At 39.1% G+C, this 17229-nt stretch overlaps 1 protein-coding gene across 8 annotated transcripts in view; it reads right to left on the bottom strand.

The window, feature by feature from the left end:
* The window catches only part of LOC111870088 (zinc finger protein OZF), a 39178-nt gene that overhangs the window by 15752 nt on the left and 6197 nt on the right, over window positions 1–17229 (bottom strand). For all 8 annotated transcript variants that reach the window (XM_023862070.2, XM_023862069.2, XM_023862074.1 and 5 more), the window contains one exon: window positions 8987–9141. In XM_023862070.2, coding sequence (XP_023717838.1) covers window positions 8987–9141 — 155 coding nt within the window. The remainder of the gene's footprint in view (window positions 1–8986; window positions 9142–17229) is intronic.

Genomic DNA, 17229 nt, shown 5'->3' with positions numbered 1-17229 from the left:
CCTATCATCTGGGGGTGGTACAATAGGCCAGAAGTGGCCATAGTACAGGGGACTTAGTCCCACCCCAATAGCAATAAAAAAAAATCATACACTGTGCTGTACACTAAACCATGGGAACACCCTAATGCAGTTGCTACACTGTCTACAGTTATCCTTCTGTCAGCGTGAATCCACTCTTCCACCTGCCGAACAGTTGCTTCTCTCAGTCTTAACAAGGTGACCTGGTTGGGCATCATCTGCTACTTTCACACATCCTTGAGAATTTCTCAACCCAGTTGTTATATCCTTTACATAACAAACCCTTCCAACCATAAAGTGGAAACATTTCTTTATGAATATCGTTTACATCGAGTCCTTTTGCCGACAAAAAACGCACAATAGATCGCTGCCCTTCGGTAGTACATGCCTCAAGTACGGTCATTATTTTCACAACTGAACCCAGCCTCTGAACATGCGCATGCACATCTGCTACCTAGACTGTCATGATACTGTACTGTGCTGCTACCTAGTGACACACACAAAAACCTATTAAGTCCACTGGAGCTGTTTTACTTCCATTTGTGATCTATTTACTGACTCTCCCTCATATTTTCTGATATCTAGATATGTGGAAATCAATTATAAGACTTTTATGGCAATAACTTGATGCTTTTAAATTGCTATAACTCTGTCCCTAAATGAAGTACAAGCTGAAATTAATTTCATTTTTATGGCAACTGAATTACCTTTCCAGTGAGATATCACATTATGCACAGGTCACCTGATTTATTCAACCATGCCTTTCTCAAAAACAAGAAACTTCAATTCTTTTTCTCTGTATAGGGCAGGTTCACTCATGACAGCTGCAAAAGGAATATCAAAATATAATTTCAAATTCTAGCAGAACTGACTCAAGCAGGAGGTGAAACATTATAGTCTTACAACCATAAATTGATTATTTGTAATAGGGAAGAACTGCCTGATAAGTGGAAAAAATCTATTACTATACCAGTTTACAAGGGTGATAACACTGACTGTATATCGTGGCATATCACTGCTATCAACTTCATAGAAAATTTTATCGAACATCAATCTCTCAAGGTTAAGTCCGCATATACATCAATTTACTGGGGATCATCTATGTGGCTTTTGACATAAATGAACTACTAATCAGACTTTTTACATTCATTGCGTACCAGAGAAAAAGTGGAAGTACAATGTGACACTTTAACAGCTATTCACAGATGTCAACAAAGCCTATGATTCAGCTAAGAGGGAAGTATGGGACAATATTCTGATAGAGTTTGGGGTACCCTTGAAACTATTTAGGCTGACTGTCTTCTCGTCTGCTGTCTAAAAACATAAATATTAGATTATACATAATTTTGCCTGTGGTTCTGTATGGGTGTGAAACTCGGTCTTTGACATTAAGCAAGGAATACAGACTAAGGATGTTTGAGAACAGGGTGCAGAGGAGAATATCTGGACCAAAGAGAGATGAAATGACAGGAGGCTAGAGAAGACTTCACAGTGAGAAGCTTCATAACTTGTACTCTTTACCAAGTATACTACTCTGTCCAAAAAGTATCCGACCTTGGGCCAGGAAAAAAAAAGTTCTGTAACTGGGTGGTTATGATACCCAATCGCCTTCAAAGCAGGCCCCTTGTGACTCCACACACTCAGCCCAGTGGTCCTTCCATTGCTGGAAGCAATTCTGAAAGGCTTCTTTTGGAATGGCGTGCAGCTGCGCCATCACGTTCTGTATGATGTCCCCGCAGCTGTCAAAATGGCAGCCATTTAGTGGTGTCTTCAATCTCAGGAACAGCCAGAAATCAAGGAGCCATGTCAAGAGAGTAGGGAGCCTGGCAAACCTGCAGAATGCCGTGCTTGGCCAGAAAACCCTGGATCAGGTGTGATGAATGAGCTGGGGCGTTATCACGATGCAGCTGCCAGTTGTGTGCGTCCCACAGCTCCGGTCTCTTGCGCCAAACTGCATCATGAAGATGGCGGAGGACTTCTTCGTAGTACTCCTTATTGACAGTTTGGCCTAGTGGTGCGTACTCATGATGCACAACACCCCAGTAATCGAAATAAAAACCGTCAGTATCACCTTCACATTGCTCCGAACCTGTCATGCTCTTTTGCGCCTTGGGGATGTTGGATGCTTCCATTGTGACGCCTGGACCTTGGTTTCCGGGTCATATCGGTACACCCACGACTTGTCACCAGTGATCACAGTCTTCAGGAACTCAGGATCCCTGTTGGCACACTCCAGCATGTCCTGCGCGACCTTAAGGTGGAGTTGTTGCTGCTCCGGTGAAAGCAGCTTGGGCACAAATTTTGCCGCCACTCTTCGCATGCCCAAATCCTCAGTTAAAATTGTGTTTGCAGAACCTCTGCCAATCCCAACCTCATCAGCAACTTCACAGATGGCCAAACGACGATCCTCCATGATCAATGTATGCACTTTTTCAATGACATCAGTATTTCGGCTCATTGATGGTCTTCCGGAATGCTGCTCACTTTCTGCCAACATACGGCCATGTTTAAAGCGGCTGAACCACTCTTTAAGTTGAGTGACCCCCACTGCATCATCGCTGAAAGCCTACTGAATTCTGCGAACTGTTTCTGCTTGGGTATCCCAAAGTTTCTGACAAAACTTGATGCAGTATCGCTGCTACCAGCGTTCTGTCCTCTTGAGCGAAACGAGAATGCGACGAACATGTGTTACACCACTTCACTATCTGGCAGCCACAGACGCATCTGGCAGTGTTGCGAGTCAGCAAAAAATCATGCATGCGCATGAAAGTCCCATCTACCACTACGCTCAGTTTTCCCACCCTTTTGGTCATTACTTACAGCGGAAAAAACTAGAGTCGGATACTTTTTGGACATATGGTAATCAGAATGATCAAGTAAAGGAGGATTAAATGGGCAGGGCATGTAGCATGAATAAGGGAAAAGAGGAATGAATATAGGATACTGGTGGGAAAGCCAGAAAAAAAGAGAGGCATGTCAAAAAAGAAACTGCAGTTTCATCTGCATTGCTGATTTGACTCAAGGAATATTCCTTTGGCATGGTCTAATAAGAAAATGCTTAAATTCCATCAGTTCACTTTCAAATACTGAAGAACGTTTCTGACTAATTTTTGTCATTCATCATAAAGACAACCTGCCTCTCTTCATAAACCTTTCACACCATAAGCAATTGGCCTTGAAAGGTATATTACGATTTCTAGCACATTCTTTTGCTTTTGATATCACAGTTTCCCTAATTACAGGTAATCTTTTATTTCACATATCTTTGACATACTCTAAAACATAGGCATCGATCTCAGATTTCTCCCATGCTTTGATCCAGAAAACGACTTTCCACTTGTCAGACATGAAAACAGTTTCATTTTTATACTTCGTCAATTAAGTACATATGCCTCCCTTACTCTATACTTTCTACCAGCTGCACAATCACCTATTATTTCAGCGTACAGAATAACTTGTCTTTTGAATGTGGAATCATATATGTAAAATGCTCTTCCTTTGGTAAAAACTGAGTGAAAGCTAAACACACATGAACAATAAGAATGTCGGTCAAAGAGTGAACTGAAAGTTGGGAATTGACTCAATAGTTAAAGGTGGGGAGATGATGTGGCTTGATGACTCACTCCAAATGTGATTATGTTAGGTTCTTTCCAGGATACCCTGTGGACAGTTTGCAAACTGGTGAATAATGCCTCGAATCTGAGACTCACCTTGATTTTTCAATGAGGCAAATATGTGTGTCTTACATCTGAAGTAATATTTCATTAAAATGGATCTTAGAGAGATAGGATGGGGTGGTATAGACTGGACTGATCTGGCTCAGGACAGGGACCAGTGGAGAGTTCTTGTGAACATGGTAATGAACCTTTGGGTTCCATAAAATACTGGGAAGTTCTTGAGTAGCTGCACAACTGGTGGTTTCTCAAGAAGGGTTCAGCTCCATGATGTTTGTTATACATAGGTCGGATAAAAAGTAGTAGCAACACCTCTATAGTTCTGAAATTACTTTATTACCTGAGGTAAACACACTTACATTCCTTCAGTATAATCGCATCCCATGTATACAACCTTCTGCCAAATTTGTGGAAGGCATTGTACACCATCAGTGCGTCCACTTCTGTTGATGTCCAACATTGACCACTCTACAGCATGAATAATCTCCTCTCTTGTGTTGTAACATGTCCCTCGCAATGGTTCTTTCAGTTTGGCAAAGAGATCATAATAGCACGGATTCATATCGGGTGAGTTACAGTATCTCCCATCGCCAGCGGCAAAGGAGATCCTTGACAGCGTCAGCTGTATGAACCCTTGCATTGCCATGAAGGATGATGGGGTTCGTTGTCAACAAGTGTCGTCACTTTCTCCTGAGTGCTGGACAAAGATGATTACACAAGAAATTGCAGTAGTAGGCAGTGTTTACTGTCTGTCATTGAAGTACAGTGTGGTGCAGTATCACTCCATCAATGTCATATGCCACAATGAACATCGCCTTCACATTACTTTGTGTAGGTCACACTTTCTTTGGACGAGGAGAGCCAGGATGCTTCCATTCATTTGAGTGTCGCTTCAAGTGCAGTTCGTATGAGCAAGCCCAAGTTTTGTCCAGAGTGACAATCCTTCCAAGGAAGTCGTCACCTCCCCTCTGGTACTGGTCCAACAAGTCCTGTGCAATTGCATAACGTTGCCATTGCTGCACCTCGGACATTGTATAGGGTACCCAATGCACTGCAATTTTGCGGTATCCAAGAATATCATGCAGAATGTGGAGCAGTTTTGTGACATACACCTAACTCAGCAGCTAACCCCAATGCAGGCCATTGACAATCGACATCCAGCAAAGAAGCAACAAGCTGAATTGTGTGGCTGTCATCATGGGGTCGTCCTGAATGGCATCCCTCCCTTCAAGGAATAGTTTCACCAATCGTGACACTGTGCAATAGGCAAAGCAGCATCACCACATGCTTCTCGCAGTCCCTGGTAACAGTTCTGTGCACTACAACCTCGTGCAACTTAAACTTTTATCCAGGAGTGTTGTTCTTGTATCGTACACATGATGTTAGGGTGCTTGAACTGGGCACCTGCACTTCAAGGCGATGCACAATGCAACTCAATGAAACACAACCAGAGCTACTCACTGCACTACTTCAACTGAACTTCTGCTATCAGCTACAGATGGCGCTAGTGCCACCTGATGCACATTTTTCATGTTACAGTATTGTTGCCACTACTTTTTATCCAACCCTTGTATTTTATGCACATGCGGTAGCGTAGTTAGTTGAGGCACTATGCTACAAGCTGGACGGTCGCAGAATTGAATCCTGATAACGTCATTGGATTTTTTCAATTGACCTAATCCTTCCAGCCACACTATGGCCCTGGAGTCGACTCAGCCTCCAACAGAAATGACTACCAGGAATATTCTTGGAATGTTCTTGGGGTAAAGGGCGGCCAGCACATAAGGCTGACAACCTCACCACCATCTGGGAGCCAACCGTCTAGAAAACGTGGGAACCTCAACATTCATAACTTTACGGGCCTCCACAGCCTGTTACAGGGATACCTTTACTTTTACTTACTTAATATTATAGTGGCCTCTGTGGTCTAGGGGTAACGTTCCCACCTCATGACTCAAGGTATGCGGGTTCAAACCTGGCAGAGGTCATGGAATTTTTAAAGGCGGAAGAATTCAGGGAACAAGTCCACCAGGAGGGACTTTAAGCCGTGGGTCCCGTGTCGTAGATTTACAGCACGTAAAAGATCCTCCTGTCTCTAGGAGACCTCTGAGCAAAATTAGGCAACAATTTCCCGCCCAAGTAGTTTCCAATGCCTCTGGTAGATGGGGGAAATATCAGGTACCAACGGCCGACCTCGTTGACTGAACGGGGCTGATAGCACGCACCAACTACTGGTAGGGTATGGCGACAGTAGAAATTAAAGGGGGACGCACAATGGACCAATAAATGGTCTAAGTGCATGGGGAAACCCACCCCCTCTAATAATAATAATAATAATAATAATAATAATAATAATAATAATAATACTTAATATTATGCTGGTATGCTATAACATGAGTCCAGGCTGGAGCTGTGTTAGTATTAGTTACAGTAAAATTCTACGAGTATAGCTCTGTATGTTGAGATCAGATGTATTTTTAAATTTGGCATGTGTGTGAATGACCAAATAAGTTCACAATAACAAAAGTCCTTTCAGTTAAACTACAGCATTGTTATAAATTCGAATGGGGAAAAGCTGTTGATGACAAATCATATTTGGAATAGCAATAAAACCAAAATAAAAAACAACAAAAACAAGACAACTGTTCATAGTGTGAAATATAAGATTCTCAGAGCAGTGATTATGAAAAGTACTATCTTATGGAATGTTATGCCATGTAGTCTAGAAGCCTGCTGACATTATGGAAGAACATACTGCAGCCACCTTCAGTGAACAAGAGTAAGCCAGGAGTGCTAGCAGCAGGTAACTGAAGACTTAGGGGACTCCTGGCACATATTTTTATTTTAGGTTGACAGCACTGGAATGCCATATTTGTAACCGAAAATTCATGGAGAAATACAGTGTGCAGCAGAAATGTTTTCAATGTTAAAGGGCATTACAAGAGTGAAAATTCTATGATTAGAATATGGAGAAAATTCTGTACAGAAGTTGCTTCATGTAAAGAACCAATAAAAATACTGTCTGACATTTATTTCTGCAGTTTGAAGAAACTGGTAGCCTAGCAGATCAGGTAAAAGGTCATGTTGAATGCCAAGCCATGCCTGACATGGTGGATGAAGCAAAAATAATATTACTGAGGAGTCCTAGAAAAATTTGCTAGGTCTTTCATGATGAATGACATGAGACACAGTACAATGACAAAATCTACTGATTAAACTAATGAGCATATCCTGACAAAATACAGTAACTGCACACTTCAACTCACTTATGGAAATAAAAACATTTACTTCTTTGCAACAAGTTGTCAGGCTTTGTGAATGAAGCAGATATTTTCAATAGAATATGGTTGCAGGTGGATCTCATTTTCATCCAAAAAATCCAGAGATTTTCACGGCAATCCCTTGCATCAGCAAAACATTAAACAGTGATGTTCGCTTCCAAGTACTTGGACCTGTGATTATTGAAATCACAGTCAGTTCTCTCAGGTTTACCTTAATGTTTTGCAGAAGAGTTCTGGTCTTTTTCCCCATCAGTTACAGTGTTGATACTGTCACGTGTAGGGCGGTACACGTGACAAAATTAATGGGTTCTAGTTTCAAAAATTGGATTTATTAGCACTTCGGTTATACTTTCTCTCTGAATTACAATTCGTGCAGTGCTATCACTGTTTCTGCACTTTATAATTCACTGTTACATATAAACACACTAGGATTCTCAGTTTGCAATAGTTGTCTCGTAGAAACAGATCTCAACACAGAAACTAGCACTTCAAATCACTATGAAGTCTTCTTGTTATTTCATCTTCAATCACTCTGTACTCCTCTGTCCTAATCTGTACTCAATCTTCACAATTCACGCTCCATTATAAGTGTAAACAGGTTTTCGTTATATAGGCGCCGCACAGACAACACAGGAAACAAGTCCCATGATAGCTAGTACTGTTGGAGTGTGACATCATAGCATCTGCGTGGAAGCATTTACCAAGCCATTGCCTAGAAGCAGATTGCATAACCCCATTGTTCCATTGCTGCATGTGTGTATTGCAGGGTGTTTATCGAGCTGTAGCCTGGCAGTGCATTCACATGTCACAATGTCAACAAGGTCTGGTTCCAACAAGATGGCATTAGGGCCAGTACTGTATTGGACATTTTGAAGGAAATATCTGGAAACAGAGTGCTCTCTCATGGAGTTCTTCATGCTCATGATTGTCATCTGCTTTAAACATATCTGACTTCTTTCTACTGCAATCTCAATGATAAAACATTCAAAACTAGCCCTAGCACAAGTGAAGATCTAAAAGAGGCAATACAGCAAAGAGGCATTTCAAGTCTCCTCACAAACTCTGCAAGCTCAACTATGGAACATTACCATTCAACTCTAATGTGTCATCTCACAGGGACGATGGCACAGAACTTGTGTATTTCCTGTGTGTACAGCATCTTAAATGCAAAATAATGAGGTCTGTACAAATTGTTTTAATTTTATGATAAAATGAAATGGTTCAATGACTTAACAATCACTCTGTAGGTAGGCTGTGTGAAGAATAAAATAAAGCTGAAGACAATATAATGACAAAAGACACTGATGTTGCTACCATTTACAATAATCAATTGCTGTAATCAAAATATCTTGGTTACATACTGCTGATCTGAGAACATTAAATAGTCCTACATATTCAAAACTTAGCTCATCAGGACTGATTTCAGACAGGGTTCTGCATTACAAGGTTTCCCATAGCTGCTCTAGTATGCAAATTTTGGTCTAAATTGTACATATGAGCCACAAGTCTGGAATAAAGATATGAAAGTAAGCAACCCTTGGGGGTTTGAGGTAGTTTAAACTGTAACCTCCGGCAGCATTTCTAACAGGTAGTTCTGTGGTGGGGATTGGCAGAACAAATCCAAATCAGTATTGTGGTGAATTATCTGGTCCTTTACTGTGGCCATATGGCTCTGTATTACAGCACAATGGATTAAAATGTTTGGTTCAGATTGCCAGGTTCTCTAGTTTGCCTTAATGTTGAGTTAGATTTTTTACAATTATATTTTCAAAACTGATGTAGGCCATTTCTTCAGCTTTTAATTTATAAATACATCATGGATTAAGATGCAGCCAACAGACTGAAACTGATGTTCATTAATTTGCACTGCTTTCAACACTTTTTTAGTCTGTTACTTTCTATTATAAGATGAAATGAGAGGATGGAAGGCAGTCTTTATATAATCTATTTTACCAAATATGAGGAAGGTATTCTTCTAGCATACTGTGAAGTATTAAGAAAATCATAACTGACCCTTCTGTTATTTCAATGCTGAGACCATCCTCCTCCCCACCAGATATATCATCCTGTGGTTCATCCTTCACCACCACAAACTCAAAGTTTTCATTAGAAGATATGGCATTATCACGTGGGGTTGCACTCACAGAACTACCAGTATCTTCTCCATCCTGTGAAGACATCCAACACGCAATTAAAATTTCATATACACTTTTCCTGAAAACTGACACTCTTAAATCCTCCTCCAGTTCTCTTGAAAGAGACTATGAAGGATTTTGTGCTAAATTTTTCCAAACAGACTCCAAGATCATCAGAAATGTTTACCCATCTATGTAAAATAAAGAAACTGTACACCCTTCACACATGTGAGTTGCACTGGTCTTTCCAACAAGATATAGGGCAAAGTTTTAAGTCAAAAATTTGTTTAAACATTCAAAAAACATGTTAATTCTTTTGAGAAATATGCACCTTAATGACTTGTAATACATATACAGCCAGTTATATACACTGACATTTTTATACTTTTATGCAATCCTTCCCAGAAGAAGCTTCTCATTCATCTTCAAACCTTTCATTCTCTTGTACCAAGGGAGGCAATTACATTACAACGCTTGATTCTGGCATTTGATAAGGCAATTATTTCTGCACTTTAAAACACAGCAAATAGGGTCATGGATGCTACGATGGTAACAATTACGACAGAACTGAGAAAGAAGGTCAAGAGTTTCACAACAGATAATATTATGATGAAACATGCTAATCATGCACTGAAATCATACTAAGTGCCTGGAATTCCAATCAGTGGAGAATATAAATTGCTATCATTTAAAAGATTTGTAATCAAAATCAAATATAAAGCACCAAACTCAAAGTACACGGTGTGTCCAGGATCCATTACGACTCATTTTTTTAAAATTTGCCCTGCAATGCCATCTGTTGGCAAGTTGTGGCGTTAAGATTCTTGAAGTTTCAGCTGTGGCTCTCTATAATTTCAAAGCACAAGCATCGCTGCATCATGTGTTCTGACCTTGAATGTAACAGTACTGTTCTGACGCTCACTGGAAAAAGGCGGTTGAACAGCAAGCCAACATCAAATTTTGTTTGAAGTTAGGCAAAACAGCCGGAGAAGCGTACAAAATGATGAAAAGTGCATACGGTAATGACTGTTTGAGTCGCTCGAACATTTTTCGATGGTATGCTGTATTTCGTGACAGCAGGGAGGACACTGAAAACGCTCCACGTGCATCAAAGCCGAGAACAAGTCACACTGAAGAAAATGTGAAAAAGTGACCGAAATCCTTGCATCAGACAGATGTGTTTCTGCAAGACTTATCGAGGAGCTTTTGGGATACTGTACATCAAATTTTGACCGAGGATTTGGGCAAACGGAGGGTCTGTGCATGGTTTGTACCGCACGTGCTGTCAGGCGTTGAAAAACATGCTGGAGTGGAACACTGCAAAGACATGTTACAGTCAGCCCAAAGTGATATAAAATTTACAAAATCGATTGTTACTGGTGATGAGACATGGTGTTTTCAATATGAGCCTCTCAAAAAGCAACAGAGTGCAGCATGATTGAGCCCAAAGAAGGCGAAACCAAAAAAAGTGTGCATACAAAAGAGTCGAGTAAAGACACTGCTGTTTTCTTCGATTCCAAAGGAATCATTCACAAGTAATTTCTGCCATAAAGTCAAAGAGTGAATTCTGATTATTATCTCGGAGTCCTCAATCGTTTGTGGGTGAGAATTCTTCGAATTTGACCTGAATATCGAGAGCAAGGTTTCTGGTCACTCCTCCACGACAATGTCCCACCACACAAATCGAAGATCCTGAGCAGTTTTTTGGCCAGAAATGGGATCAGTCCTTGATCATCCTCCATATTCGTCAGATTTGGCTCCAGCAGATTTCTGGTTGTTCCCAAAAGTTAAGTTGGTGATGAAAGAAGACCGTCATGACACCATCCAGGACATCCAAAGGGTATGTACCGCAGTTCTAAATGCAATTCCACAAAAGGAGGACAGTGACTGTTTTCAAAAACTTTTCAATCAATTCCATCTGTGTATTGATTCTGAACACTATTTTGAATAAAAAGAGTGAAATTTTGAAAACGATTCACATCTTGTATTTTTAATGAACACAGTCCTAACAGAACCTGGACACACTGTGTATGTTAAAAATTAATACATCTTTATTACATATATTTTTATCTCCTTGTGGCTACTAAAACCATGAAGACCATGTAAAAGGGAACGTTTAAGTTTTAATTCATCTGTTCGGTAAGCATGATGCAGAATCAGTTTGGCAATAGAGACCAAACCAAATTCCCACAAGATTATATAATAATGGATCCCATCAATATTTCTAGTTGGCTCTCATTTAATATATACACACAGTTACTATCTAAACCGGCCATGCAATAGCTCAGGTGGTTAGTTGCTGGCTTCCCACCATGGCAGCCTGGGTTCGAGCCCGGGTCTGGTCACGTGGGGTTTGTGATGGACAAAGTGGCACTGGGGCAGGTTTCCTCCAAGTACTTTGGTTTCACCTGCCAATCTTCATTCCACCAATTCCTCCACAATCACCTTCATCTATAATCTGAGGTTAGTACAATAAGCCAGTAGTTGCCACAGTACCAGTGGACTCAGTACCACCCCACTAATAATAATAATAAAAAATACTGTCTAAACCAATTATCAACAATACATTCAACTGACAGGCTCTCATTTTATATAAATATGCACAGCCAGTCTCTCAATTATCAACGATAAATTAAAAAATCATTAACTACAAAAGCTATGGCTATTTGAGTTCTCCTCCTGCACCTATTCAAAAGGACTGAAACACAATCTTATACTAAAGGTCATTTCTATTGGAATTAAAGTCAGATCATTCATAAGGCCATCTCAGTCAAAATTACATACAAATCATGAAATCAATAACTCAGTTTTCCTGGCATTATAGAGCACCATTCCTTAAAATGCATTTCCACGCTTCAGACATTCGAGCATCCTAAGTGACCGAATGGTCTATTTACAGAGCTATATTATGATGTTTGGTTAGGAAGCTGAGACGGCCTAGTAGTCTTAATTACTGTCATCATGAGGTACATATTTATCTCATTATTTCCCTCTATCAGCCATTACAGCTTTCCTAGGAGGAAAATAATGGACTTTCAAATACATATTTTTCCCCACCTATTTTACTATGTGCGAAATTATAGCTCTCAGTAAACCAACTAGCTATACACTGAACATCCAGGTTTTGCCTCCCAGAAGACATTTTTGGAATTCTTTGAACAACCACATCAAGAGTGGTCCACAGGTTCACACAGCCTCTTATGCTCTTCCGCAGTGGGTAGAGCAGTCTGTGAAAGTAGCTATAACTCGCGTCCATCTAGTGCAAAGGATATGCATATATGAATCTTCGAAATCCATGCCTCCTATGTCTTCTCATTATGACAGGGAGTAGGGCAAACTTTCCCTTCATCTTTACCTCTTATAAACCTCAGCAGATGAAGTGGAGTGTAATCTGTACTACAAGCCTGTGCCACAATATCCATAAAATTCTTGTGATATCCATCTTTTCACACAGGAGGTGTCAGTGGATTGAGAATGCAAGAGGCATCCCACGTGAATTAAAATTCTACACCAGTTAGAGTCTTTCTAATCTTTTTCAATGAAATGACATACTGCTGATGAAAAAGACCAACAAATACATCATGTACCATCAATATTTTGGCATGCTAAAGAGTGACATGAAAGATTCTCAAAACTTCCTGATATGACTGTACAAGATATGCACTTTTCTTACCTATAATACAAAAGTGACATGATGTCAGGGTTATACTGAAAAACTGCAGGTCCACTTTTGAACACCCTTTCATAGTAATATGATAAATCAAGACTAGCCATACTTCTAATTCTAAGTGAATCAATGGATCAGCAACACAAGGCTGACAAGAATTGGAAGAATGGAAAATCAGATCTCCCTTTGATAACCTCATTAATTCCAAAGCTAAATTTTCAACAGGAAGGTTTTTTCAAGAACTATGTTACAAAGAACTCTTATGTATAAAACTTAAAACTTGTGCGACAAGACTGGCTAATATATACAATATGAGCACATACCTGAGAAAACGCAGACTATTCTAGTTACTCATGCTACACTGAGAAGTGTCACTAAGATAGCAGATGGGATCTAACTACACCGAATATTTACCATTCTGTGGCAGAAAAACAGAATACCAAAAATGCTGTTGAACTTCAGTTCAAAGCTGCTGGAAGTTACTCCAAGACAGCCTCAATCGCAATCCAGCCCACCCACATGCCTGTCTAATGTCCTCTTTGAATGTAAACACATCAATAATAGCCTTCAGCAAAGACTACAGACTTTTGACTAAGAAATGATAGCTGGGGGCAATCATAAATGCATACAATAAAAGCAAAAGATAAACCGCTGAACCTTGAGGAACTCATTTAATACACCCTACTCTTGACTAGGTGTTACATTAAAAATTTAGGGATTTCATTCCTACATTTTGCTTCCTGCCCTTACAGTATAATTTAAACTACTGTCTACCTATACTTCACATTCCATATGGTTTTAATTTTGGCAGTAATAATTCATGGTTTACATAATCAAATTTAGCTATGAGCAAGGTCACAACATATTTCATAGACAGAAATTTTATTATAAAGTGCATATAAGACTTCATCTATAAATTTGTATAAAGCCTTATCAAATCGGAGGCCTTTCATAAATCCATACACTTCTTCTGCAAGGGTCCTGTTTGTGTTTAAGGAAATACTTGGAGTAAGCATTTTCTTCAAGATAAGTAACATCCTTAATACACAAATTCTTCAAATATTTCAGAGAATGCTGCCAGTAATGAATATGGCCTGTAGGTGGGGATGATAGATTATTCACTCCTTTTACTGATGTTCTGTTTTTGAACATTAAAGTCATTCTAGGAAAATTTCTGCAGCCACTGATTACAGGGCAACATTAATGTAATCATAGCATGTTTTGGTGCTCATGTATTTATTTCATCACAATCACATGAATTTCTTCATTTCAGAGAATTTACTATATTGATTTCATTTGCTGTTGTAAACAACAGATCCATGACAAAATCATTGGGATTGTCAGTGTGAGTTTCAGAGTAACAGACTAACTACTGATCAGACTTTTTGCATTCATCAGATACCGCAGAAAAATTGGGAGTACAATAAGACACTACGTCAGCTATTCATAGACTTCAAGAAAGCCTATGATTCAGTCAGGAGGGAAACACTGTACAAAATTCTCATAGAGTTTGGGGTACCCATGGAACTAGTTAGATTGATTAAAATGTGTTTAAATATATAGTAAAGTCCATATAGGTAAACATTTGTCTGATAATTTTCCTATCCAAAATGGTCTATGACAAGGAAACACTTTACAACCGCTGATTTTCAACTTTGCTTTAGCATAAGCCATTAGGAAGGCTCAGGAAAACGTGGGACTTAAACAGGACACAAAGGCTGCTAGTCTATGCTGATTCATTCATTCATTCGTTCATTTATTTCATTTTCAGAGATCTATACAGAAACAAGTTCCATGAGATGTGGAAATAGTCAAGTTTGAATCTTAACATAGATACAATAAAAAACATAGAAAACAAGTTATAGAAATAAATTCAAGAATATATGAATTAATATAATTACATTTCAAAATAACAATTAGTATATAGTAAGCAATCATATTTCTGCCAAGACCCTTTATATATATTGTTATGTTAATTGTAATAATAAGTGAACAATTAATAATTACTTTAGCAAAATAAAATCATCTATTAAAAAATTCATCAAGTGTGTAGAAGGAATTATTACTCAAAAAGTCCTTCAATTTGACTTTAAATTGATTAGGTATGGAAGCAATTTCTTTAAGATTATAAGGGAGTGCATTAAAGACCTTCACCGCCATGTGGGACACGCCCCTACCATATACAGCCAGATTCACCTGGTTCATATGTAGATCCATTCTCCGTCTAGTTAATAAATCATGATAGTCATTGTTTAGAGCAAACTTGTCTCTATTTTTAACAACGAACATCATCAGTAAGTATACATATTGAGCTCTTAAAGGGAGTATATTTAATTCCTTGAATCTATTTCTACATGATTGTTTATATCCACAACCAACCATTAATCGTATAGCTCTTTTTTGCATCCTAAAAACCTTTTCAGCAGAAGCTGAATTACCCCAGAATATCAAGCCATAGGACATGACAGAATGGAAATAAGAGTTATAAATAATTTTCAGGGTAGTAATAGTCATTATGGGTTTCATGTTCCTTATCATATAACAAGCTGAACTCAGCCTAGTTAACAGCTCATCAATATGTCTTTCCCAATTCATAGTTCTAGTAATAGTTATACCAAGGAATTTAAGATCGTAAGAGCTCGTGATTTGTGTTAGTATGTTACCTACATCCCTTCCAATAGACGCCTTGTTGTTAGCAGTAAAATTTATACAACATGTTTTTACAGTGTTTAAAGACAATAAATTTTTTGAAAACCAATCACTAAGTATAAAATAAACCTCATCTAGTAAATTCTTTAGCTGCCCAGAATTGGGATGTGATACCAAGACACTTGTATCGTCAGCAAATAAAATAGGTATACTGTTTAACTCCAAGATCTTAGGTAGGTCATTAATATAAATTATAAACAACAGTGGTCCCAAAACTGAGCCCTGCGGAACCCCGTTTCTTACACTAACCCATTTAGATTGTGTTAAAACATTTCCATATCTATTTCTAATTTGTGTTCTCTGATATCTATTATGTAAATAAGACTTATATAAATTAAGATGTTTATCCTTTATTCCATAGTACATTAATTTATCCAATAATACCTTATGACTGACACAGTCAAATGCTTTTTCGAGATCACAAATGATGATGTGAATCTACTGGGTGATAATATAGATACCCTAAAGAAAAACACAGAATGTTATATTTCAGCATCTGTTGCACTGTATAAATCTGACTTGGGTGCTTTTGTGCCATCTATTTGCAACATAGTTCACTATTCCTTCTTTGTATTCCTTTATTGGACACTACATGTTTTGGCCTAACTGGCCATTTTTAGGTGTACAGGTCGTTATGGTTAAGGATTCTGCTGTTCACTGCAATGTGATTTTCTTTCTCCTATTGTACAGGGTTACTATAAATGATTCATTCGTTTTTAAAACGCTATATTTTCCAAAGCAATACACGTACAAATATGATATATAAAAAGAACTGTAAACTCACCAAGTTTTCTTCACACTCTACAAATGTTCTATGTGTGCCCCTTGGGTCATACAACACACGTTCAGGTGGCAGTCGAGCTCGTTCCACACATTTTGTAGCATCATCCTGTCAATGGTCACCACTGCAGCATCGATGCATTCCCTCAGCTCTACTAGTGTTCTTGGCAGTGGGTGTATGTAAACACGATCCTTCATGTACCCCCAAAGGAAGACGTCACAAGGCGTTAGATCAGGTGTTCTGGGGGGCCATGTGAATAGAGCTTATGTCATCATCACCAACACACCCAATCCAGTGATGCCAAAGTTCATTGTTTAGGTAGCGACGAACATTGATGTTCCAATGAGGGGGTGCCCTGTCTTGTTCGAAGACAAAATCCCCTGAATCAGCAGCCAGTTGTGGAAACAACCATAACTGCAACATATCTAGGTAAGATGTACCAGTCATAGTTTTCTCACAAAACAAAAACGGCCCATACAGCTTTGTCTGGGACATTGCTCAGAAAACATTCAGCTTTGGTGAATCTCTTTCAAGTGTTACAATTGCATGAGGATTTTCAGTGCCCCACAATCTCACATGACGACAATTAACCTTCCCGGATAAATGGAATGTTGCTTCATCGCTGAATATCAACTTGGCAGCGAAATCTTCATCCTCCAATGCTTCCTGCATTGTGACACAAAATTCCAGGCACCAGCCATAATCTTCCGGTTTTAACTGTTGCAGGAGCTGCAGACGATATGGTCTGAAATGTAACCACCATCACAAAAACTTCCATACAGTTTGCCGCAGTAGTCCAAGTTCACGGCTTGCTCAGACCATTGATTTTTGTGGACTACGCATAAAACTTTCCCTCACTCTCTCCACTGTTTCATCTGGCACACTTGATCAACCGGTTCTTTTCCGTTTACACAGACAACCAGTATCCTTAAATTGCCGATACCACCGCAAAATGCTTTGTTTA

Source organism: Cryptotermes secundus, unplaced genomic scaffold, assembly GCF_002891405.2.
Source record: "Cryptotermes secundus unplaced genomic scaffold, Csec_1.0 scaffold545, whole genome shotgun sequence".
Taxonomy (NCBI): Eukaryota; Metazoa; Arthropoda; class Insecta; order Blattodea; family Kalotermitidae; genus Cryptotermes; species Cryptotermes secundus.
This window is presented reverse-complemented; position numbering and strand designations above follow the sequence as displayed.